Source organism: Maniola jurtina, chromosome 9 (assembly GCF_905333055.1).
Source record: "Maniola jurtina chromosome 9, ilManJurt1.1, whole genome shotgun sequence".
NCBI classification, from domain to species: domain Eukaryota; kingdom Metazoa; phylum Arthropoda; class Insecta; order Lepidoptera; family Nymphalidae; genus Maniola; species Maniola jurtina.
Window position 1 is genome coordinate 3,672,698 of NC_060037.1, and position 24,947 is coordinate 3,697,644.

The following is a 24,947-nucleotide window of genomic DNA, read 5'->3' on the forward strand; positions in this document are numbered from 1 at the left end:
AGTAGAGGATTGACCAGGGGATTGAGGATTGACATAGGCTACTTTTTTAACCGACTTTCAAAAAGGGAGTTGTGTTTTTCTACCTATGTACACCGAAATCTCTGAGATTTCTGAACCGATTTGCGTAATTTTTTTTAATCGATAGAGGAACTTTGCGACATTGTTTCATAAAAAATTTGGATTCCAACTCCTCAATCCTGATGCTGCAGGGGATCTGACCAATCCACGCGGGCGAAGCTGCGGGCGTCAGCTAGTCACTTATATAGGTACTAGGTCTGTGGTAATAATTACGTCTATGGTTTGAAGTTGAAGAGCTGTGAGTTGAAGATGGTTGAAGTGGGTTGAAGGAGTTGAAGTACCTACTGAGGTGATGCGACCTCCGCGCTGTACCTCCATAGACAACTGTCATCTAACTACTGTCAAATGAGTCAACGTTTCAGTTAAATAAAACCAATATTTTTCTTGGTTTCTCGTTTTATTATGCCACAATTTATTTAACTGAGAATGACTGACGAAAAACTAGGCAAGCCTTCGCTGTTAAGATATCTGCGACCCGATAAGTTTGACATCGAGCCTGATGTCGCGGACTCCGATACAAAATGGCTACATTGGAAATCGACATTCGAAAGCTTCTTAGCAGAAGAGATTACCGAAGATGTACCGGACTCCCTTAAGCGTAAGATCCTAGTTAACCACTTATCGGCATCGATTTATAAGCATATCAAAACATGCTCCACTTATAAAGATTCGATGAAAGTTCTAGAAGACATCTATGTCAAACCGAAAAATACTATTCTAGCTCGACACATTCTCTTCAATCGCAAGCAACGAGCCGACGAAACGATCTCTGACTATGTTAGAGCTCTCCGACTTTCTGCGAAAGATTGTAAATTCGAAGACGTCACAGCCCAAGAGCATGAAGACCAAGCAGTTCGTAGTGCTCTCATATCCGGCTTACTATCACGAAGGATTCGCGAGCGGTTACTAGAAAACTCTAAACTCACTCTCTCAGAAGCACTTAATCAAGCCGTAGCTCTGGAAACGGCAGAGAAGGATGCAGTTACTATTGGTATTAGCTCTTCACAACTTACCGCCATATCGCAAGGTATTTCACGGGTAAAGGAATCCGAAAATCTAGTGGCGGCTCTATCGTCACGAACTTTTCAAGCCGCCCCGAACACGCCACCTCCGGCTAAACCCTGCTTCTTTTGCGGCGGGAGTCTTCATCCAAGGTTCAGATGTCCAGCCAACAAAGCCACTTGCAAAAAGTGCTCAAAGAAAGGACACTTCGCAAGCGTCTGTAGATCGGGCAATTTTAACTTGAACTCCACGACAGTTGAAGATCCTACAACCCCTAACAACGACCAATTCTACAGTGGAGCTATTTCTGCTGCCTCTCCTTCGAGCCTTAGGAGTGCAACAATTCCAATCATGGTCAACGAATACAAGGCTGATGCTCTCGTCGATACAGGAAGTTCGGTCAGCTTTATTAATGGTAAAGTTGCTCGCATAATGAAATTACGCAAAAAACCCTGCCAGCAGACAGTCAATCTCGCTTCTCTCAATCAAGTTTCCTTTGTTGAAGGTGTCTGCTTTGCTACTATTACGATGAATAAGCATACTTATAAACAAACACCTCTTCTAGTTGTCGACAACCTCTGTGCCGACGTCATCATCGGCCATGACTTGCTCAAACATCACTCGAGCATTCATTTCAATCTTGGTGGGCCTGGCGAACCTTTAGAGATATGCAACGTGTTACAAGCTTCGGTGCCACCAGCCTCCGTATTTACAAATCTGTCGCCAAACATTCGACCGATCGTGGTGAGAAGCCGGCGCTACAGCAAGGAAGATGAGGACTTCATAAAAGAAGAAGTGTCTAAATTACTTGAAGACGGGGTCGTTGAAACAAGCATTTCCCCCTGGAGAGCTCAAGTCCTCGTAGCGGGAGGAGGAGTTCATCGAAAACGACTTGTCATTGATTACTCCATGACAATAAACAAATTCACCGAACTGGATGCCTTCCCCTTGCCAAGCATAGAATCAGTCGTGAGCAACGTATCAAGATTTAAAGTGTTCAGTCAAATCGACTTAAAGAGCGCATATCATCAAGTACCCATCTTAGAAAATGAAAAGATATATACAGCTTTCGAAGCTTGCGGCAAATTGTACCAGTTTACACGCATTCCATTTGGCGTGACTAATGGCGTTGCAGCTTTTCAACGAACTCTGGACTTCATCATAACAGAAGAGAAATTAGAAGGAACGTTTGCCTACTTAGATGATGTAACCGTCTGCGGCAAAGATCAAAGGGATCATGACCACAATCTAAAACGCTTTTTGGACGCCGCTAATAAATTTCATTTAACTCTAAACGAACAGAAGAGTGTTTTCAATAAGACTAAAATCAACTTGCTTGGATATACTGTTGAAAATAACACAATCAGTCCTGACCCGGAAAGACTAAAACCTCTTCTAGAGCTTCCCGCTCCAACTAAAACTAGTGAACTAAAACGAGTCCTAGGGATGCTTGCTCATTACGCTAAATGGATCGCGCGTTTCTCCGAAAAAATAAAGCCACTTACATGCGTGACTACTTTCCCGTTGCCACCTGATGCGCTCAAGTGCTTTGAAGAACTCAAGCAAGATATTAAGGCAGTCGCTCTAGTAGCCATTAACGACAATGAAATGTTTACAGTCGAAACAGACGCTTCGGAATTCGCGCTAGGGGCTACGCTGACGCAACATGGAAGACCAGTTGCTTTTTTCTCTCGGACATTGAATAACTCGGAATGCAAACAATCCTCAATCGAAAAAGAGGCTTGTGCGATAGTAGAGAGCCTAAAGAAATGGAGACACTACCTGATTGGTAGACATTTTCTTCTTATAACAGACCAACAATCGGTAGCCTTCATGTTCAATCAAAATCATAACAGTAAAATAAAAAATGAGAAGATTCAACGTTGGCGATTAGAACTGTCTTGCTTCAAATACGATATAGTTTACAGACCAGGCACTGAAAACGCTGCTGCGGACGCTCTATCTCGCGTATGCGCCTACATGAATATAAACAAGTTGAAAGAACTACATAACGCACTCTGCCACCCGGGAGTAACTAGAATGTATCACTGGGTAAGATCTAAAAACTTGCCCTACTCAGCTAATGATGTCAAGGAGATGACCGCTTCGTGCCCTACCTGCGCCGAAATAAAACCGAGGTTTTTTAAGGTCAAGGGTCAATTGATAAAAGCTACGTCGCCGTTTGAACGGATCAACATAGATTTTAAAGGACCACTGCCTTCTGAAACAGCCAACAAGTACATACTTACGATTATTGATGAGTACAGTCGGTTTCCTTTTGCTTACGCATGTAAGGATATGACCTCAGCCACCGTCATTACTTGCCTGAAAGATCTTTTTCTGACATTTGGCCAACCTCTCTACATTCATAGTGATAGAGGGTCGTCATTCATGTCCGAAGAGTTCAAATCATTTCTACGGCAGTCAAACATAGCCTCGTCCAGAACGACGCCCTATAACCCCCAGGGTAATGGCCAAGTGGAACGACTTAACGGAACGCTCTGGCGAACTATTCAACTCAGCCTTCGGTCAAAGGGATTATCGGTTGAAAATTGGGAAGTAGTACTGAAGGACGCATTGCATTGTGTCCGCTCTCTCCTATGTACGGCAACGAACGCTACTCCGCACGAAAAACTTTTCACATACCCTAGAAGATCCCCGAACGGAGATTCACTGCCATCTTGGCTCACGCCGGGACCGATCCTCGTTAAGAAGAACATCCGCTCTTCAAAAACGGACCCTCTTGTCGAGGAAGCCGAGCTTCTAGAGACCAATCCCTACTACTCTCTCATAAGACGGGATAATGGAGAAACCTCAACGGTATCAAACCGTCAATTGGCTCCTTTCCCCAGTTCTACTGATGATAGTAGAGATGATAACTTTGAAACGGCCTCCGAAGACGATAGCCTCACGTTTCCATCTGAAAACAACTCCACACCTCCACCTGAAAATATCGCTCCTTCGTCGTCGCCTCGTGTAGAAGAGCCGTCAACGTCCTCGCCAGTTCTTCGGACTGGACTTCCCAGGAAATCTAATAGGGCGCGAAAATTACCCACCTACCTGGCGGACTTTGTGGTTGATGGGAGTGAGAGTGAAAACTGAACCGGGGGAGAATGAGGTGATGCGACCTCCGCGCTGTACCTCCATAGACAACTGTCATCTAACTACTGTCAAATGAGTCAACGTTTCAGTTAAATAAAACCAATATTTTTCTTGGTTTCTCGTTTTATTATGCCACACCTACTTACCTAATGGTTGTCTATCTCCGGATTACGGGTCTGTGGTCATTGGTTGTCTTATCACTTGTCAAGTCATCAATTAGTCATCCGTATACCTATTCAATGGGACTTTGTCCGTGGTGGCGTTTGTTGGCGCGCGTGTTGTGACTTTTTGGAGTGTTTTTTTGTTAGAAGTGGCCGGTTTTTGTGTCCCGCTGGTGTTTATTGGTGGTGGAACTGACCGAGGAACTGACTGAGAAGCGCTAGATAATGGGGCGCCGCGTGTATGTCGGCGGGCGCCAGCACAGACGAAGTCCATACTTATACATATAGTTTTCCTAACTTGTAAATAACTACACACTTGACATTGGCTAATCAGTGTAAAGCCAGACCAGAGAAGAAAAAAAAAAAACCTATTCAATGTACTTACTCTGCAAAGAGTATGTAAACACTATGGTACTCTGTGTCAGTCATTTTCATTTCATTTTGGTTTCTAGGTCTGCGATTAAAAAAATCGCCTGTAAAGTGTAATTCTTGATTGAATAAATAATCAACTATTTCTTTGCTTGTTTTGTACTTAATTGTTCGCCGGCCGTTACGACCTGTGATATGATACCTAGATGCATGTCACAAATTGTTTTCATGGTGAATTTTCTTAGTACATCTTAGTGTAACCCACACTTCACCATCGAAAATGATTGAAACTTGCTCGAAACGATGTATGTTACTCGGAACTGTATTAATGGGAGTGTAAGTATTTCATTAGGTATAAAAAATTATACCTAATATTATCTTTGCCATATTTAAAAATCGGTCAAGTGAGAGTCGGATTCGCTTAAGAATTGTTATTTCCTTCGATATACATGGGACTCGCACACGAAGGGTTCCGTACCATTTTACCAGAACACACTACACAAGTTCATTTTTTTTACATGGCTGCAATTTTTTAATATTTGTTAGTTGTCATAGCAGCCATAGAAATACAGATTCAGTGAAAATTTCAACTCTTTCTACGGTTCACGAGGTATAGCCAGCTGACAGACAGACGGACAGCGGAGGCTTAGTAATAGGGTTGCATTGGCACCGAAGGGCAGGGTACGGAACCCTGAAAAGAGTGAACATAGTTGTTGTTAACACTTGTGATTTCTGGTATATTAGCAATTAGCATCAATATACAGTAGGTCGCATGAGTTGCATGTAGGACATGGCTAGTCTTCTTCTTCTCTCTGGACTGGTTTCCGCACTTAAACGTTTCCGTCTGTTGTGCATGTGTTGGCTAGTCTTATAGAAAAAGGAGATGTTTTCAGGTGTATAGTACTTATTGAATGTTTCAGGTTGACCATAGTTGTTCTAATACTAGAGTCACATCTCGCTGATACTCTGTCTGGTAGCCAGAGAAGGAATAAAATGTTTCCCACCGAAAACAACTCAACTTGTTGGATCCACCAACCATATACTGTAATAAGTGAATGCCATCCTTGCTCAGGTAATATTTTATTCTACCCTTGAGACCTACAGCCTGCTGGATTGAAAACCTTAAGAACATCTCTTTTTACCAAGCAGAACTGTCTTTAAAAGAAATTTGTGCTCTTTATCTTGGAAATCTAGAGAGATAGGGTGTTTGTGTAGATACCAGTATGATTTCATGGATTTTTATCAATCATCATTACTAAAATAATATGTTTCAGATTTTGAAATTAGGAGTAAGAGTATTGGAGTATGCATTCATACAAGCTTCAAAGAAATATTAAAATGTAAAAATGGTGAAACAGTAACAAGAAGGTAATTATATTATAATGCATTAGGTAAAAAGTTTTTATATTAAGAACTGTTAGATATTTTGGTCCAAGTAACCATTGGGTCCATTATAAGTTTGATGTGTGTATCTGTCTGTGGCATTGTAGCTCCTTAACTAATGAACCGATTTTAATTTAGTTTTTTTTTGTTTGAAAGGTGGCTTGTTCGAAAGTGTCCTTAGCTATAATCCAAGAAAATCGGTACAGCCGTTTGAAAGTTATCAGCTCTTTTCTAGTTACTAGCCTTCACTTGTCAGGGGTGTTATAAATTTTTAATTTACACTTGTGTAAGGACTATATAATGCAGTTTTGTTTTTGTTACAGCTGTGATAGAGTAGCATATTTAGAGGAAAGAGCTTACTGGAAGTTTACAATTTGGTCTTTTGTTATAGGCCTGGTATCTGCATTAGCTGTAATGCTTAGAACTAGAGTACTCAATTTTAGAGCAAAAAAGAGAGCACAAAAGGTGCTTAGTAATGGAGCTATTTAATTTAATCGATGTATTACTATGATATATTATATAAATAAATAATAAAATTATTGCCTTAAATATAAAAAATAATGTTTGTCTGTCTGTTCATTACCTATGCATTCCTGCATCAATCATCTGATTTGTTGACATGTGTACATGCTCGCCCTTTGATGAGGAAGGTATCTTTTATTCTGCAGTAGAATGAGGGATCTTTTATTCTGCAGTAGAATATTAAACACAGAATACTAAAAGTATTATTTAATTAGTCAAAAAGTATCTTCAAAAGTTCACTTATGACTTTAACATTAACACTGTTGCCTAATAACCTATAACATTGCTTTGTTGTTACATTTGAAGGAAACTTATAATTTTGAGGAAAACTCATTAGTCTAAGAACTTCACAGGGTGTGAAAAATCTCAGTTTCAATTCTTTTAATGTCTCGATAAAGTGTTTACTGCTTACGTCAAATGTGTTTGCCATTTTATAGCATTTTTCAACCTGCTGCTCATTTGCTTCTGTATAGACTGATCCTGTACCTTCTGCATAATGTGTATAAGCCTTGGTAAAGCAACAAGACCTTCTGGAATGCTTATAGCAAATATCTAATACATTTGCTCTCTTTAACAATTTGTCATTTAATAAGTACATATCCTGTACATCTGTTTGTAGAATATCTTCTAGAGTATTTGGAAGACCATAATCATGAGGGAGACTTGTGATCTGAAAGTTGATAGGGTTAATTTTTAATTAGATTAATTATTTCTACTTAGATTAATTATTTCTACTTAGAATTTTTGGTACTTAATTATTCTATTTTTATCCACACTTGATGATCTTCCTAGTACAGTTGTGATTTCTTTGGTCTTAAAAGTGGAAGGCCCCCAGATTGATTCCCAGCAGGGACTTTTTTGAATTTATGGTTTCTAAATTGTCTCTGGTCTGGTCTAGTGGAAGGCTTCGGCCATGGCTACTTACTACCCTATCTGCAAAGTCATGCCACCAAGCGATTCAGTATTCCAGTTTGATTCTGTGTAGAAATCGTTAAGGCAGGTTTTAAATAAAACTGCCATTCCACTTCCAAGTTAGCCAGCATCCATCTTTATAATATTAGCCATGCTAATCATGACTAATGCTCCCCTTTCCCCTCCAATTAAGCATAAAGCTTGTGCCAGGAGTGAGTACACAATAGTGCAACGGGTGGGGTTTGAACTGCCAACTTATCAGAATTCAGTCTGCTCCTCAACCGTTGAGTTATCGAGGCTCTATAGATATCTATCTTAGACTGTATCATCACTTACCGTCAGGTGAGATCGGAGAAAAGGCTAACTTATAATAAAATAAAAAAAAAACAAAAATCATTGACCTTTCCCATACCATTGTTAAAATGTTACTTACAATTTCTTCTTTCCTTTTAAAATGCCATCCTGAAATGCTTCTTCTAGCAATACAATAATATCTTAATCTGGAATTGGGAACTCCAACTTTAGACGGACAGAGAAGGAACTCCTGATAACTAAATCCATTAGCCTTTAATGAGTCAATAAATAAATTCCTTACTGTCGAACGTTCAAAACCCTTGACATTTTCCATTAAAATATATTCAATATTATTTAGCTCAGACAATAATTGAATCAGATAAATAAATGAATTGGTCCTAGGATCATTTTCATCCAAGTATTTACCATTTCTAGTAAATGGTTGGCAGGGTGGAGACATAAGCACAGAGTTAACATTAAGTTTTTCAATTTCCTTAGCAGTCAACGACTGAATATTTCTGTTTGAAAGACAAGTTTCAGGAAAGTTGTAAGTATAAACTTCATTTGCTACAGTGTTAATATCAATGGCTAATACTATTTCCCCATCCAATTGTGACTCTGGAAAAAAATCTATTTTCAAAAAAATTTACTTAGGTAGTTACTGTGTATTCTATTGATAGTAAGTTATGATCATACAGTGAAGTAACAGATGGTTGTATTTGTTTGTCATAAAACAACTTATAACACAAGATTTATAATAAAGATGAAGATTTTTATATACAGTAAAGATTTTGAAACTATTGCAAAATATGGGCAAACTCATTTTTTAAGATATAAAATAAATGTGCCATTAAAATAGGTACCTTTCCATGCACAGTGCATGCCACCTATTCCACTATAAAGTTCTAGTATTCTGTGCATTATTGAATAATTTAAATGAATAGATTGTTTTGCTGATCACCTCGTTACTGACGAATTTTTATTTATTGGAGCAGTAGGGAGGATTTTTAAGTGGATCCAGAACTTTTGTAACTTTCACTCTCAAAAAATCTTGTCGCACTATAGGTACATGCGTCAGTGCCGCCTCATTCACATTGTCATGTCATGTCAAAACATTTGCACATACTTCGGTGCACATACTCTTTGGTAACATAGGCAATCCTAGGTCTCAAAAGAGCTAGAATCCAGAGCTATAAAACCAGTTTTAAAAAAGCAAGAAAATGACGGTTTCTTTGTCATTTTGACACTGACAGTTCAGTTAAATGTATTCTCCGGATTACTGGTCAGTGGTCTGTGATAGTTATGGCGGAACCACAGTTTGGGAAGGACGTGTTACACGGCAAAACTGATGAAAATCCTAATCCCGATTCAAAGGATCATGTTTATCTTGAAGAAACATTTTATATACTTACCAAGAAGAAATCCGTGTTCCGTGTCCGGTTAACATCGAAAGGCCTCTCTCTAATAAAAGAAACCGACGATTATTCGAAAGAGCAAACGATTCTTTTGCGAGACATTATCGGCAGCAAATGTATGAGAAGTAAAAGACGCCGTGTCGGTGCCGGTTCCTGTGTGTGCAGCTCCCTCGCTGGTCACCATCTCAAGGTAGTGGATGAAAACAGTGGCGACCTTGACGAGAGCGATATCAGTGCTTATCTATACATTTACGCGTACGTTCTAAAGCGCAGTCGCCGCACTCACAAGCGGGAGAGAACAACAATAACATTGCGATTCAGATCGTACGACAGGTACGAAGACAACAACAGGGAGGCGCAGAAGTGGCGGACTACTATCAAATGTTTGTTGGCGGACTTGCCCGTCTCATATGCGTTGCCGCACAGTGAAAAGAAGCTATTGATATTGTTGAACCCAAAGTCGGGTCCTGGGAAGGCGAGGGAGTTGTTTCAGACTAAAGTTGCGCCTATTTTGCAAGAGGCCGAGGCTTCTTACGACTTGCACGTGACAAAGTATGCCAAGTATGCTCGTGAGTTTGTTCGCACGAGGAATGTGTACGCCTGGCGTGGCATCGTGGCGGTGGGCGGCGATGGGGTGTTGTTTGAGATCCTCAACGGAATGTTCGAGCGGCTGGATTGGCAGCAGGCTCTGGCGGAGGTGCCGCTGGCTATCCTGCCCTGCGGCTCGGGAAATGGCCTGGCAAGGACCATCTGCCACCACTATAAGTGAGTAATTTATCTTTTTTGAATTATTATCATGATACTGATAACTTAAAAATTATTACTTATCAATAGTAGGGGATTATAGGAGTGAATCTTCTATGTGTTACACTTTTTATTTTTTGATTTAGTCTACAAATATAGGATTTACTTAATAGTCTACTAAGTAGGTACCATTTCTTCAACAACTTTATTAAAATAATAATAGAAACAGTGCCTTCAATATCTTGATCAGTTGTATTTGTAGATCCACTACATCCCTTTTAATAATGATTGTATATTTCTTTCAATAATTTAGGCAAATCAATAATAACTAAGATTGATTAATGACTGGCTAATAAAATTGACTTCACTCTATGGAGTTTATGGAACAAAGATACTACTAATATTATTATAAACGCGAAAGTTTGTATGTATGTATAGATATTTGTTACTCTGGCACACAAAAACTTCTGGATGGATTGGATCTGAAAATTGGAACAGAGATAGATTATACCCTGGATTAACACATAGGCTACTTTTTATCCTGGAAAATCAATGAGTTCCCACAGGGGTTTTAAAAATCTTTACGGGAACAAAGTCGTGGGCATCAGTTACTGGAGACATAAATCGATATGTGGCTTGGTTATAGATCTAGAACAGCAAAGAATAGAATAATACATGTTATACAGTAGAACGCCGATTATCCGAACGCCGATTAACCGAATCGCCAATTATCCGAATCGGTCCTAAGCGTAATATAAAAAATTAAAACCAAGTACTGTAAGTAAGTAATGTAATTTTTGTTTTGTTTTGTTTTGTTGTCACAAGTTGAAACTTGTCTAGTGCACTACTTACATATTGTAGAATTGAGTTTGTTAAATTTAATAAAGTTTATTCTATGTGTGACAGTTCGTTTTTCTTTATTACCAGTCTATGTCCGATTATCCGAATTTTCGATTATCCGAATCGACCCCGGTCCCAATTAATTCGGATAATCGGCGTTCTACTGTACGTTTGTATGGAGAAGCACATAAGAAGTCTAGGTTTAATGCTGGTAAGCTGTAAAACCTTGTACTAAGCATACTCACCTAGAACCTGGCTGCTTATTATAGTGTTTACAATCAATGAATTTACCTTGAAAATAAAATGTAATTCTTAATCAGTCTATTCAAAAAACAGGTTATCTAATTTTACCTACAGCTGGATTCTTAATCAACATACTTAGTGATTTATCAACAATTATTATCTTTTTACCATTGACCTCATAAAAGTATCAATTAACTATTAATAAGTAGTTGTCTACTATTTTAAAAGATTTTCTATTCTTATCATTTAAGTACTGCTTTTTCAATGGATTTCTTTTACATTAATTAGTAAACTTTAAGAAATTCCTTCCACAAGGAAAATATTTGCTTTGAGGATTTTGCTTTTGATGACTTTTGTGAGTACAGTTGCGCGTTAAATTACCTCTAATATAGAGGTTTCAAATTAGCAGTGTCTACATATATTGTGTAGACACTGCTAATTCGAAACCACAGCCACAAGTGACTGTTTAGTAAAAAGAAATCTGCCACTAGTATATATATTCTAATTTTGTTTCGTTGCATTTGTTCAGATAAGATTAAATTAATGGAAGTGTCTAATAGCCACTGGTGGTACTTTACCTGACTATCTAACTAATAAATAAAATTGGAGTGTCTGTCTGTAATTTCGAAATAACTACCGCATATTAAGGTCATATGTTTATTTGAACAATACTATAACTGAATCACACGTTTTTAAAATTTTTGTCTGTCTGTCTGTCTGTCTGTTTGAAAAGGCTAATCTTGGGAACGGCTGAACCGATTTTGACGGGATTTTCACAGACAAGTAGAGAATTGACCAGGGAGTAACATAGGCTACTTTTTTAACCGACTTTCAAAAAGGGAGTTGTGTTTTTCTACCTATGTACACTGAAATCTCCGAGATTTCTGAACCAATTTGCGTCATTTCTTTTTTAATCGATAGAGGAACTTTGCGACATTGTTTCATAAAAAATTTGGAGTCCAACTCCTCAATCCTGATGCTGCAGGGGATCTGACTAATCCACGCGGGCGAAGCTGCGGGCATCAGCTAGTTTTTAATAAGCTAGACCAGAAGACATGATCCTTCGACCCTACATCCAGCTTCTGGTTTTGCACTTTACAAACTTTTAGTTATCTAGGGGTAGGAGGTAGGACAGATGAATGCGTTGAGTTTGGATTAATTATGTTCTGGACCTTTATAAAAAGTCAGACTTGCGCACTGAGGGTTCGGGTTCCATATGCTGGTATTTTTTCCAACATTTTGCACGATAAATCAAAAACTATTATGCATAAAAATAAATAAAATCTGTTTTATCCCGAAAAATCTGTTTTAGAATGTACAGGTACAGCCCTTTCATATGATACCCCCACTTGGTATAGTTATCTTACTTTGAAAATTGAAACATATTTTAATTTTTTTTAAATGATGTGACCACAATTTCGCGGTTTTCAGATTTATTCCTGTACTTGTGCTAGAAGACCTACCTACCTGCCAAATTTCATGATTCTAGATCAACAGAAAGTACCCTATAGGTTTCTTGACAGACACGACGGACGGACGGACAGACACAGACAGACAACAAAGTGATCCTATAAGGGTTCCGTTTTTCTTTTGAGGTACGGAACCCTAAAAATTGAACAAAAGACCAAATTCTCCTAAAGTACCTTCACGTTAATAATACGACGCGGCCAGCTACCTCGTTGAGTGAAGGCTACTTGGAGCATCATGCTAATTAATTGAACTAGTTTGATAACTATGCAATTTGCGAATTGGGTCGGTATATTTTCTACCTAATTTACTTACGTAGCTTAACAAGTATCGTCCATCTTCCAAGTATGTTTATTATTCTTGCAATTAATTAAGTGAATGAGTCTTTGTGGTCTCTTAAATAGGACATGTCGCATAGATTTTAATATATTATGATGTCAAGCTCAAGCAATGCAGGTTTTTTATTTATTAACCCCCGACCCAAAAAGAGGGGTGTTATAAGTTTGACGTGTGTATCTGTGTATCTGTGTATCTGTCTGTGGCACCGTAGCGCCTAAACTAACGAACCGATTTTAATTTAGTTTTTTTTGTTTGAAAGGTGGCTTGATCGAGAGTGTTCTTAGCTATAATCCAAGAAAATCGGTTCAGCCGTTTGAAAGTTATGAGCTCTTTTCTAGTTACTGTAACCTTCACTTGTCGGGGGTGTTATAAATTTTTAATTTACACTTGTTTAAGTATTTATTTGGAAAAATAAACAGCCAAATTAGATTATCAAAGTTTGTTTCAAAGGATATTGAATAAAATATTTGTTTCATTGTTTTATTATTAAGACAACAAGAGTAAACGCGAGGCGTTGATGAGTCAGTCAGGACTTTGTCATTTAATCATCGATCATTTAATACAAGCTGTGTATGCCTTAACTATTATCACATTAAATTAGTAAGCTCTACTTCCAGGCGTGCTCCCGGAAATGTGGATATTATCATATCAAGATCAACAAAAAATTTTCAAAAGAAAAATAAAACCGACTTCAAAAACCAAAAACACTAAAAAGTAGAAAATAATTTTTGTTTAGCTACACATGCAATGTACCTAGGTATGAAGTCGAGCGAGCATATTAAAACAAAATTAGAAATCCAAGAGTGAAGCTCGCCCGACTTCATACCTAGGTACATTACATGTGTAGCTAAACAAAAATTATTTTCTACTTTTTAGTGTTTTTGGTTTTTGAAGTCGGTTTTATTTTTCTTTTGAAAATTTTTTATTTCATAATTTTTAGTGGCCCCACTGTACTATAATATGCTATGCCCAGTTAAAACCCTACTGTTTACTAAGCTATTACAGTGATCGCGAGCAATTTGCTCTTATCCATTGAGGAGTTCTGTTCTCCATCTCCGAAGATATTCATCAGATCTTCACCAAATTTATATGGGACCACCTGCACAGTATACCCTTTCAAACAAAAAAAAAAATTTCCAAATCGGTCCAGGGGTCTTTGAGTAATCGGGGAACATACATAAAAAAAAAAAAGATCCCGACGAATTGAGAACCTCCTTTTCTAGAAGTCGGATAAAAATACCTGCTGTGTAACAAACAACGTCACGATGAGATAGCATAACCTAATAGGTTTATTACTTCATTCAAAGAGTCGAATTAATTCTGTATGTAGAAGGCTATAAAATCGGATTAACGTGATATTTGATGAAGCTAGGTATATTATGTTTAAAGTAATTTACTTAAAAAAGATTTAGGTTTGAGGGTAGATAGCAAAAAGTGCCTAGTGTGCATTTCAAAAACTTGTTAATACATTTTCAAAGGAAGAGTTGTCCTAATTTAGATTTGATACATTTTTCCTGGAAGAGTTATTGTGGTGCCAAATATGTAAATAAACACTGTTCTGTTATTGTGAGGCACATGTTAGATGACATTGCAGTTTCAATAATTTTTTCAGTTGTTTTCCTTATTGTACTTATACAACTACCACATATTATCTAGCACTATTCCGAATCGTGTTATTTTTAATTTTATACAAACAATAAACCTAATTATTTATGCTTATGTAGATAAATAAGCTTGGACCACAGAATTAAATTTTTACACTAGAGTTCCAAATCGAAATACAAAGTTAGGCTATCAAATGGCTATCAAGTATTGCTTGATCGCAAGGCTTTTGGTCATATTACAAGCAGCCCAGATACTTTAAAGAACCACCAGATGGGTGGTTTGAGGTCGAGTCTTTCTCCAGTGAAAGCACAGGCTCAAGCAAAACCGTCACTCTTCCCGTTATGCAAATAAAGGCCGCTAGAGGATTTGCAAATTCAGGATTCCAATTCATGAGCCGTAACGGATAACCATGATCAGTCTGCAAAGAGAAACTTTCCAGGGCGTGTCACTTAAAAGCTTCATAGATGACGCTGTTCATGCCCTTCTATAAGGAAGTAGGGGAAAGATGATAGTTTTTATCCCGAAAAATTAAAGAGTTCCCACGGTATTCCCAGTACGGACAAGGAACACGCAGTGGAAAATTCCTCATTATGAGAAGAACTATTTATTCTAACTATTCTATATCCATATGGACAATTTGAAATACCAGTACATGTCATTCATTAGTGAATGTTGGATTGGAAAATATGAAGATTGTGACCCAATTAAATCCAACGAGAGATAATTATACATGATGCATCTAGTTAAGCAGCAACTTGCTCTGAGCTTTGTCTCTTTGAAAATGGAATGTAAATAAAAGTGAAAATAAACTGGAACGGATCTAAAAGGTCGCGTCGAACTGGCCAAGGCAAGGCCACCGCAAGCATAAGTAGGAAAAAATACAGAAATACCCCAAAGTAATCTTTTCTCCGTATTTATAATATTATGTTTCGTGGGTGTAGTAGTTAGGTGCTTGACAAATGAGGGCAGTGTACCCTTACTGAACGTTGACCCTTGGGAATTCGTCGACGTCTTTGATTGATTGGTTTGTTTTCGCGTTTGGTGGCGCTCTCATTTCATGCATAGATTTTCAGTTTTCACTGTTTGACTTGCTAAGGACTCTCTCACTTCATAAAAAAACCTCATTGGACGGCGACATTATGTATGTAGTATTATTGGATATCACACATATTCGGAGTATGTACATTGTACCTACTAAACAGTCGGCCGTTACAGTATACTTACTTATAAATGCAAGGTTCTTGATCTTGACAAGCATTTCTTCACAGTTAATTGTAGACATCTTGAAGTTAACATATGCAATCTATTTGGAGTTCTCAAACTTCGGGAGTACCTAAGGCTTTACCGATAGCCCAATAAACTACCATAACAAGTGTAAATTAAAAATTTATAACACCCCCGACGATTCAAAGTATTTGAGTTTTCCAAAACATCATTTTCAAATAAATAATTATGTATTTAGGCAACGTCCATCTTGACAGCTTGACATTTGTCTATTGACATAATATTATGAACCTAACGGTTATCTAACCTTCTTTTCTACAAGAAAACTAGAAAAGAGCTGATAACTCTTAAACGGCTGAACCAATTTTTTTAGATATAGCTAAGAACACTCTCGATCAAGCCACCTTTTAAACAAAAAAAAACTAAATTAAAATCGGTTCATTCGTTTAGGCGCTACGATGCCACAGACAGATACACAGATACACAGATACACCGATACACAGACACAGATACACACGTTAAACTTATAACACCCCTCTTTTTGGGTCGGGGGTTAAAAATATAAATATTGCCGACAAGAACCAAAGCTATATTAGAAAGATTTACTAAATTGACTCAATCATTTCTTACTTTCCTAAGGTTTCATTGTTGATTGCGGTCGTTGAATTATTTGCACAACTGCCCCAGAGAGACTGTCTCCAAGTAATGTAATGTATAAAGGCCGGTTTTCATGACGCAGCGTGTTTATTTGATTGCAGCAATGAAGTTATTATGTTACACTGGGTATAATCGAGCATCGAGTACGTACGTTATTTCATTTTAAATTGCTTTAATTAGGTTTAAATGTTTTGTATTGTACTTGTATTTGAACTTTAACTTGACTCCGAGTTCAAAACGAATAATAAAGAAATAGTTACTTAAGTAAGAAGCCGATCAAGGGTTTCGCGGGGACATAGGTCTAACAGGTGACAATCTGTAGCTTCCTTAGAACATTGATCTAAATTGTGAAACAGATACAACAACCGAATCACTAGGTAGATAGGTATTATTGACTATGCGCCACTATCCCCGAGTTGGTATTATACACAGTTCACTGATACAGAGAAACAAACAGCTCGTCTGACGATTTATAAAAAGTTCACCGTACAACCTGTGTAATTTACTAAAAGGAAAAGTCATGAGTCACTGGCTGTCTCATCATCGCCCAGTCCAAGCCTTTGGATCAAGAAAGACGAAATTTTGTATAGAGGTTCCCTCTATAATGTAGACAAGGAATAAAGCCAGATTTTCCGAAGTTCTTACGGGATAAGGAATAAAGAGGATTTATATTTCCGTTTCTGATAGTTGACCTGAGCCCAGCTGTGGGCCGGCGATGGGTTGATCATGATGACGATTATATTTTCGCAAAGCGAAGCCATGGTCACTAGTTTTTTTCTTGAATAATATTAGCCATGTTAATCCTGATTAATATACCCCTTTCCTAGGATTGGGTACGACAAAAGTGCAACGGGTGGGGTTTGAACCATCGACGTTTCGGATTTCGGTCCGCTCCTTATCCGTTGAGCTATTGCGGTTTGTAGATAAAGCCAACATAAGTGAACTAGTTTTGTTTACAAATAACTTACGCACGTGGATATTATAGCTGTTGTATTCCAATTTCCAATGCAGCGTTATGTCACAATTTCATAACTGTACAATTCTGTGTTTACGCCTTACTCACCGCACCGGCTCTATGGACTAAGAGCCAGCGCGTACTAGACTTTCGTTATTTATAAAAGCTGAAAGTTTCTCTGCGTATTGTCCCCAGCACAGGCAGGAACTATCATCGACTATGAAATTTGGATCATGCTGGCTTTGAGATATAACAGGTAATAAACGTGTAAAAAATCTTACGTCAAAGTTTAAAGTCTAATTTTTTATATTTTCTTCGAAATAGTATTACCTAGAAATCATATCATGTATTGCCAGTGTTAGTGGTATCATATGTGGCACCACTAACACTGACAACCACCACTTTTGAGTGGCGTGGCAATCCCCTTGCCAGACGCCCTTAAAGTTCAAAAGGTTAGTTTAGTTTGGCATGGGGTTACCAGTTGCCACGATAGCCAAAGCCACCATGATCCAAACTTCATAGTTGCTGATCATTCCTCCCTGTATTGGGGACAATGCATAGAGAAACTTTCAGCTTTTATAAAATAACGAAGGTCTGGCACGCGCTGGCTCTCTCTCTGTACTACTCCATACAGATTCAGTTTGATCATCAACACTTTCACTTTTGCATCATTTGTGTTTGCCAAGACCAGAGTGAAATAGAGTGAGGGAACTCTCGGTTTGATTCTGAATGTAATTCTAATATTATAGAGTCTTTCCTATTTATTCTAAACAAGAAATGCAGAGACTACTGAAATTGTTTTATAGAATGTTTTCCTTTTTCAACAGTTAAGGGAACATGCAAATTGCATTTTGGTCAGGTTTAATTTTCAGATAGGTACAACTTACTCATGTTCTATCATTGTTAAAACTTTGTTAATAACTTATGAGGTGAGGTATAAGTTATAGGTTTTCTTGACAGACACGACGGATGGACGGACGGACAGACAGACAGACAGACAAGGAAAAAGATAATATGTCATCGAGATGAGTGCATTTATCAACTTGCTTGCAAGATGCTTGATGGAACAAGCAAATTTTATTATTTTCGGATGTGAGGTTCGGAAATCACATTCGTAATTTCGTATTTCGTATAATATTGTTGTTTCGTTTTGTCAAAAAACTGAGATCTGATATCAAATCGCTCAGTTAGCTTGATTTCTTTCGTCATTTTGAACAATGTTCATATTTCAACAAAACACAAAACCATATTAAACTAAACGTATTTAAACTTTCCTCTTGAATCACTCAATCTATTGATGAAAACCGCATTAAAATCTGCTGCGTAGCTTAGAAGATCTAAGATTGCAGAAGGACAGACGGCGGGAAGCGACTTTTAGACTATGTAGAGATGTTTGGTAATATCTTCGGAAACAACATACTTATCTAACTAGGAGCATTGTACAGTTGGGTATTTTTATGATCCGATGTGGTTTTTCTTATTAATCCCAATTAATTGACCTATATAATTGACTTGGTAGTTACAATTTACATTCTATATTTACATAACTATAAGCTATATTATTTTACTGACATATACCTACAAACATAAACCCTGTAACGATCTATTTTTTTCCAGTGAACCTTATATCCCTCAAAACCTGACGGGGTTATCTATGTCACTGGCGAGAGGAAAAACAGCACCTATGGACGTCATTAGAGTCGAAACTAAATCAAAAGTGAGTACCATCATACTTTAATTTAACCAACCAAAGTAGAGTACAACTGTTCCCAGCTAAGTCCAAAGTATTGTGTTCTTGCTTTTAGAGTAAGGATAGAACACTAAAGACTGGTCAAGTGTGAGTCGGAGGGTTCTGTACCATTGTGTAAGATTATGTACTTTTAATTTTTTTTTAATTTACATGGCGTCCATTTTGAAATTAATTAAAAAAAAAAATAGGTTTTGTAATGATACAATATTTTGGAATTTTTATTATTTCCTGTTATAGTAGCAGCAAAATTACACACTGAAAATTTCAACTCACTACCTATTACGGTTTAGGAGATATAACCCGCTGACAGACACACAGACGGACGGACAGACAGAAAAACGGTAAACGGTGGCTTAATAGTATGATTGGCATGCATTTGGGTACGAAACCCTAAAAGTAGTATTTACTTTAGCAATTTTAAGACAATGTATAGCTATTAAGCTATAAAAAGTTGTGTACATATTTTAGTCTGCAAGAAAGAATTAAAACAAATCCTTAATCTTGAAGGTCAAATGAGATAATGCGGTCGTAAGCCTCAACCATATTTACGTTTTTCTTTATACAGACAGACGTATTCTTGCAACGCTTTTAATTGCACAATCACATTTATATACAGCTACAGTTTTTGTCATGAAATTGACTTCGTACTTATACTAATTGGGTTTTCCTTCGCATAATTATATGCAAATTGTAGAACCAGCGTGTTCCCTCAAAACTGATGACATGACGTGGCAGATAAGTTTATTAACAAGTGTAAATTAATTTATAACACCCCCGACAAGTGAAGGTTATTGTAATAACTAGAAAAGAGCTGATAACTTTCTAACGGCTGAACCAATTTTCTTGAATTATAGCTAAGAACACTCGATTAAGCCACCTTTCAAACAAAAAAAACTAAATTATAATCGGTTCATTAGTTTAGAAGCATAGGAGCTACGATGCCACAGACAGATACACAGATACACACGTCAAACTTATAACACCCCTCTTTTTGGGTCGGGGGTTAAAAAAGAAAACATCGGTCAAGTGCGAATAGGACTCGCTTAAGAAGGGTTCCGTAATCCGTACCATCGTAGACAGAGACCATGTACTCGTAAATTAGTGTCCAAGAAATAAAACTAATTTACATGGCGTCCTTTTTAACCCCCGACCCAAAAAGAGGGGTGTTATAAGTTTGACGTGTGTATCTGTGTATCTGTGTGTCTGTGTATCTGTGTATCTGTGTATCTGTGTATCTGTCTGTGGCATCGTAGCGCCTAAACGAATGAACCGATTTTAATTTACTTTTTTTTGTTTGAAAGGTGGCTTGATCGAGAGTGTTCTTAGCTATAATCCAAGAAAATCGGTTCAGCCGTTTAAAAGTTATCAGCTCTTTTCTAGTTTTCTTGTAGAAAAGAAGGTTAGATAACCGTTAGGTTCATAATATTCAAGTGTCAATTGACAAATGTCAAGCTGTCAAGATGGACGTTGCCTAGATATACATAATTATTTATTTGAAAATGATTTGTCGGGGGTGTTGAAAATTTTTAATTTACACTTGTTGATATATTTAGTAGGTATTTGTTGTTATAGCGGCAATTGAAATACTCGTACACATTCTGTGAAAATTTTATCTCTCCTCTCAACGACAGACGGACGGACGGACAGCGGAGTCCTAGTAATAAGGTCCCGTTGGCATCCTTCGGGTACTGAACTCTAAAAAACGACGATCTGCCAAACATTCACATAATGTTTTGGTGCAAACACACGGTTAGGTGTCTCTTTGATTTTTCGGGACAAAATGTAGCCTTAGTATGAGCCGTGAAAAGGTAACAGACAGACTTTCGTATTTATAATATTCGTATTTCGGATTAATATGGAAGTAGGTATGGTTCGTGTTAACCATTACTGACATATTCTATTTTTAACCCCCGACCCAAAAAGAGGGGTGTTATAAGTTTGACGTGTGTATCTGTCTGTGGCATCGTAGCTCCTAAACTACTGAATCGGTTTTAATTTAGTTTTTTTTTTTGTTTGAAAGGTGGCTTGAACGAATGTGTTCTTAGCTATAATCCAAGAAAATCGGTTCAGCCGTTTGAAAGTTATCAGCTCTTTTCTAGTTATTACTGTAACCTTCATTTGTCGGGGGTGTTATAAATTTTTAAATTACACTTGTTCACTTCAAAATTACAACACTTTTAAATGAATTTGTATTTAATCTCCTGAACGAAGGCCGCCTGCTTTACGTCTTATCGGTTTATTGTTTTCTTGATACGGGTATTTATGCTAGTATCGAAACGGTAATTATGGGTTTGGCCTGCTTGGTAGCGCTGTATTACCCGTGATAACAATTTGAGAAAGTAGCTAATTACTATGCCTACGCTGCCCACACACGATCAAGTTTACAGCGGATTTTCAGCGATGCCAAGTCAGGGACGCCAGCCATGTAACCTCCCAGTGTGCCTGGATGCTGCTGGTCCCTTTTGGATGCGTCCGAGGGGAAGAGCAGTATTCGGGCGGGCGGATGGACGGACGGACAGACAGACAGACAGACAGATAGACAGACAGGCGAAGGGTTCCGTTATTCCTTTTGAGGTACGGAACCGTAAAAAGTGACGCCCGGCCATACACCGTCAAGTTTACTGGACGCCGCTTCAAGTCCGCTGCAAATTCGATCGATAAACTTGATCGTGTGTGGCTAGCGTTATATTTTCTAAGGTAAACTGGAGTTGGCAGGATCAATCAATACCTACTCCCAATATTTAAAGGAAGTTTGTTTACGAAGGATATTACGGTTAAACTTTGTGCCATTTCACCTTCAGATATAATGTTACACTATTCAATTGACTGCGTCCGTCATAACAAACAAGGAGGGAGGGCTAGTGAGGATACCATAATTCATAGAGATACCTACTTCATCGTATTACGTTCGCAATCTACGCGATTATCTACACTCTAGCGTGTTTATTATGCCAATAATGTCCACGACACAAAACAGGTGACTCACGTTTGCTGAGATCCAGTTACATGACAGGCGGTTAAAGTTACTTTACGGTGACGGTTAAATTATGACCGTCATTAAAAGCAAAATGGGTTGCACAAGGAACACATACAAAAGTCAGAATTTGTAAGCATAATGGGTGGTACAAGTCAAGTCAGGATTTGTAAATTTTGGTATTCCTTAAACTTGTTTTAACCTCAAGCATGGCGGTATTGAATACTAACTTTTGCTTCTTATGATCAAAGTTTAACGGTAACGCAATCTTAACCGAATGTCATGCAACTGGGCACGATGCAGTGTGATGTAAGTTCTTTGGTGAATTAATTACAGTATGCTATGACAAAGAGACACAAGTCACAAGTTAATGACCTACTAGCAGTACCTACTCAAATAAATATATCAATATAATAAATATAAATATATTGAATAGATATAAGTGTAGACATTCTTAACTGTGTTAATAACACCATAACACTAAATAGTCTGTTTGATTTCGATACAATAGATGGGTACTTGTATGCAAAATAAAACCACCCGGAATAAATGTAAAGTAGCTAAATGATGTTGTACCTAGTGAAAGACTACCCTAGTTTGATAGAGAGTCAAAAATCCCCTACTTACTATCTAATCGACTGAAATGTATTAAAAAGCACTTGCATTTACTTAATTAACAAAATCATATCTCGTTACAGATAATGTTTTCGTTTTTATCGGTCGGCTGGGGCTTGCTATCAGACATCGATATAGAAAGTGAAAGATTAAGAGCCATCGGCGGGCAGAGGTTCACGCTTTGGGCACTGGCGAGGCTGGTCGGATTGAGAAAGTACAAAGGCGTGGTGAGTTACTCCAAAATAAAGGATATCAGCAATCTTCCGAAGCCGAAACACCCGCTGACGATCGGTCACAGCGTGAGTCAAGACGACGCGCTCGACTCGCCCGACGTGGAGGCGTTCTTCGATTGCGACGAGAACTCGGAAGTGTTTGCCAATGCGGTCAACGGTAAGAGACACCAGCGAGTGGACTCCTGGTACTCGGTGAATTCTAGAAGAAGTGCGTTCTACAGTACTCGAGGCTCGGACTACCACAGCGTCACGAGCAGTGGCTCCGAGATGCGGTCGCCGGTTCACGCGTGCATGCACGGCCCCGCTTCCCACTTACCCTCGCTCGTGTCCCAGTTGCCATCGCATTGGGTGCACGAGGAAGGGGAGTTCGTCATGGTTCACGTCTCCCACCAGTCGTATATCGGCGAGGACTTATTTTTCGCGCCGAGCTCCCTCCTCTCGGACGGAGTAATGTGGATGCTCATCATCAAAGCCGGAATATCGAGATCTCAAGTGTTATCATTCCTAATAGGCATGAGTCAGGGCAATCATTCGGATGCGAATAATGAATATATTAAAATGGTTCCTGTTAGTGCGTTTAGAATAGTACCCGAGGGTCCGAATGGCTATCTCACCGTGGACGGCGAACTGGTCGAGTACGGACCCATTCAAGCCGAAGTATTTCCCAATATAGTTAATATCATGGTGCCAGACACAAAATAACGTTTAATAAACCTTTTAATTTAGTATTAATGACCGTTTAGGTACCTAATAGTTCATTAAAACGAATTTGCCGAGCCGTTTGTGCGATAAAAATATTAAGTAAATATCAGTAACAGATGTTAATCAATATATCTGAAATGGTTGTGCCAGAAGACACATATAAGTATACTTACATACTGTTTAGTATTACATTAAAGTACGTGTGTCTTTTAAGGAAGAGTACCTACTATTAGACATAATAAATATGATATTTAAATAATTGGGAAAATGTGCATTGTCCATAACTAATGTCCTTTTTGTCCTTGTTTATTAAGTTGAATTAAAATTATAAAAGAATGATTTTTGCAATTAATTGTATACAGCTAAAATTGTGATAATATTTTTAAGTAGATCGATTAATTCGGTAAAAAGACACGTAATTAATTAGTACTAGTCAATGCTGCGAGAACTACAAAGACGATGCCAAATATCGAGCGCTCTAAAACTTAACATCCAAGGAATTGTTTCAAAACTTATGTGTGTAACTCTAAAGTGTTTATTAATCAAAGTGATGCTCAAATGTAGGGCAATTGAATACAAATTGAGCACTGCACCTTGTATTAAATTAGCTATAAGTATTAAGTACTTGAAACAGTTCGTTATAATTTAGGCAATTGTTCACCACATGTCATTTTTCGTGTTGGTTCACTAAGTGGTTTCTGTTATTAAGGGTAGGTGAATACTTTATGAATACATAAAATGTACTAATAATATGGGTTTCTTTACCATTTTGTGGTACCAACCTTTAAACACATTACTGTAAATTCTTGTAAAAGATTGTATTTGAATTTGAAAATGGCTATAGCCTAGTGGTTGGCACATCAGACTTTTATTCTTTCTTTATACCAATTAAATATCTCTTGCTTTACTGGTGAAGGGAAACATCGAAAACCAGCATGCCTGAGAGTTATAATGTTCCCAAAATTCTGCCAATCCACACTGGTCCAGCCTGGCAGTCTATGGTCTAAACGCTTCGCATTCTAAGAGGACACCCATGCTTAGTAGTGAGCCGGCCATGGCTAGATGATGATGATATTGATAGAGTTAAGGCGCCACTTCAATATTGGAAAGATACATGTTTAGAATTTAGTTAGTAGAGTTCATGAAATTACTTAATTCAGTTCACAGGTTTACATATCTAATAGAATTCATTTGTAGGTATCTATCGTAAACTGGGTGATAATTTTGATGCCGATTTCCTTTCGGTTATTAGCTAAAAATTTCGTTTTGTTTGCAAAGTATTTTATGCTCTAGCAAAATTAGTAAAAATTCTAAGAAAACCAGTCTACTCGCCATATTAATCAGTGAAATAAAATCTAATC

General features: G+C 37.9%; 4 protein-coding genes across 4 annotated transcripts; 3 read left to right on the forward strand and 1 right to left on the reverse strand.

The window, feature by feature from the left end:
- Positions 1–504: 504 nt before the first annotated feature.
- LOC123868459 lies at positions 505–4,182 on the forward strand. Its single transcript, XM_045911000.1, has one exon. It carries the CDS (start codon positions 505–507, stop codon positions 4,180–4,182), a length of 3,678 nt encoding a protein of 1,225 aa, XP_045766956.1.
- Positions 4,183–4,741: 559 nt separating this feature from the next.
- LOC123868203 (protein JTB) lies at positions 4,742–6,632 on the forward strand. The gene is made up of 4 exons (XM_045910619.1): positions 4,742–5,048; positions 5,633–5,784; positions 5,987–6,080; positions 6,419–6,632. The coding sequence occupies exons 1-4, from the start codon at positions 4,993–4,995 to the stop codon at positions 6,582–6,584; spliced, it is 468 nt and encodes a 155-aa protein (XP_045766575.1). The 5' UTR covers positions 4,742–4,992; the 3' UTR covers positions 6,585–6,632.
- Positions 6,633–6,812: 180 nt separating this feature from the next.
- On the reverse strand, positions 6,813–8,903 carry LOC123868196 (tRNA (cytosine(38)-C(5))-methyltransferase). Its single transcript, XM_045910612.1, has 3 exons — positions 8,687–8,903; positions 7,963–8,441; positions 6,813–7,287 (listed from the first exon to the last, which is right to left on the reverse strand). Exons 1-3 carry the CDS (start codon positions 8,742–8,744, stop codon positions 6,829–6,831), a joined length of 996 nt encoding a protein of 331 aa, XP_045766568.1. The 5' UTR covers positions 8,745–8,903; the 3' UTR covers positions 6,813–6,828.
- Positions 8,904–9,100: 197 nt separating this feature from the next.
- Positions 9,101–24,471, forward strand: LOC123868191 (sphingosine kinase 1-like). Its single transcript, XM_045910600.1, has 3 exons — positions 9,101–10,003; positions 18,930–19,029; positions 22,735–24,471. Exons 1-3 carry the CDS (start codon positions 9,126–9,128, stop codon positions 23,584–23,586), a joined length of 1,830 nt encoding a protein of 609 aa, XP_045766556.1. The 5' UTR covers positions 9,101–9,125; the 3' UTR covers positions 23,587–24,471.
- Positions 24,472–24,947: the final 476 nt, after the last annotated feature.

Coding starts and splice junctions, on each gene's coding strand:
- LOC123868459 (XM_045911000.1), top strand. CDS start 505: ATGACTGACGAAAAACTAGGCAAGCCTTCGCTGTTAAGATATCTGCGA.
- LOC123868203 (XM_045910619.1), top strand. CDS start 4,993: ATGATTGAAACTTGCTCGAAACGATGTATGTTACTCGGAACTGTATTA. Junction 5,049..5,632: donor GGAACTGTATTAATGGGAGT/GTAAGTATTTCA, acceptor TGAATGTTTCAG/GTTGACCATAGTTGTTCTAA. Junction 6,081..6,418: donor GGTGAAACAGTAACAAGAAG/GTAATTATATTA, acceptor TTTTTGTTACAG/CTGTGATAGAGTAGCATATT.
- LOC123868196 (XM_045910612.1), bottom strand. CDS start 8,744: ATGCACAGAATACTAGAACTTTATAGTGGAATAGGTGGCATGCACTGT. Junction 8,442..8,686: donor CATGCACTGTGCATGGAAAG/GTACCTATTTTA, acceptor ATTTTTTTCCAG/AGTCACAATTGGATGGGGAA. Junction 7,288..7,962: donor TTAAAAGGAAAGAAGAAATT/GTAAGTAACATT, acceptor ATCAACTTTCAG/ATCACAAGTCTCCCTCATGA.
- LOC123868191 (XM_045910600.1), top strand. CDS start 9,126: ATGGCGGAACCACAGTTTGGGAAGGACGTGTTACACGGCAAAACTGAT. Junction 10,004..18,929: donor ACCATCTGCCACCACTATAA/GTGAGTAATTTA, acceptor ATTTTTTTCCAG/TGAACCTTATATCCCTCAAA. Junction 19,030..22,734: donor GAGTCGAAACTAAATCAAAA/GTGAGTACCATC, acceptor ATCTCGTTACAG/ATAATGTTTTCGTTTTTATC.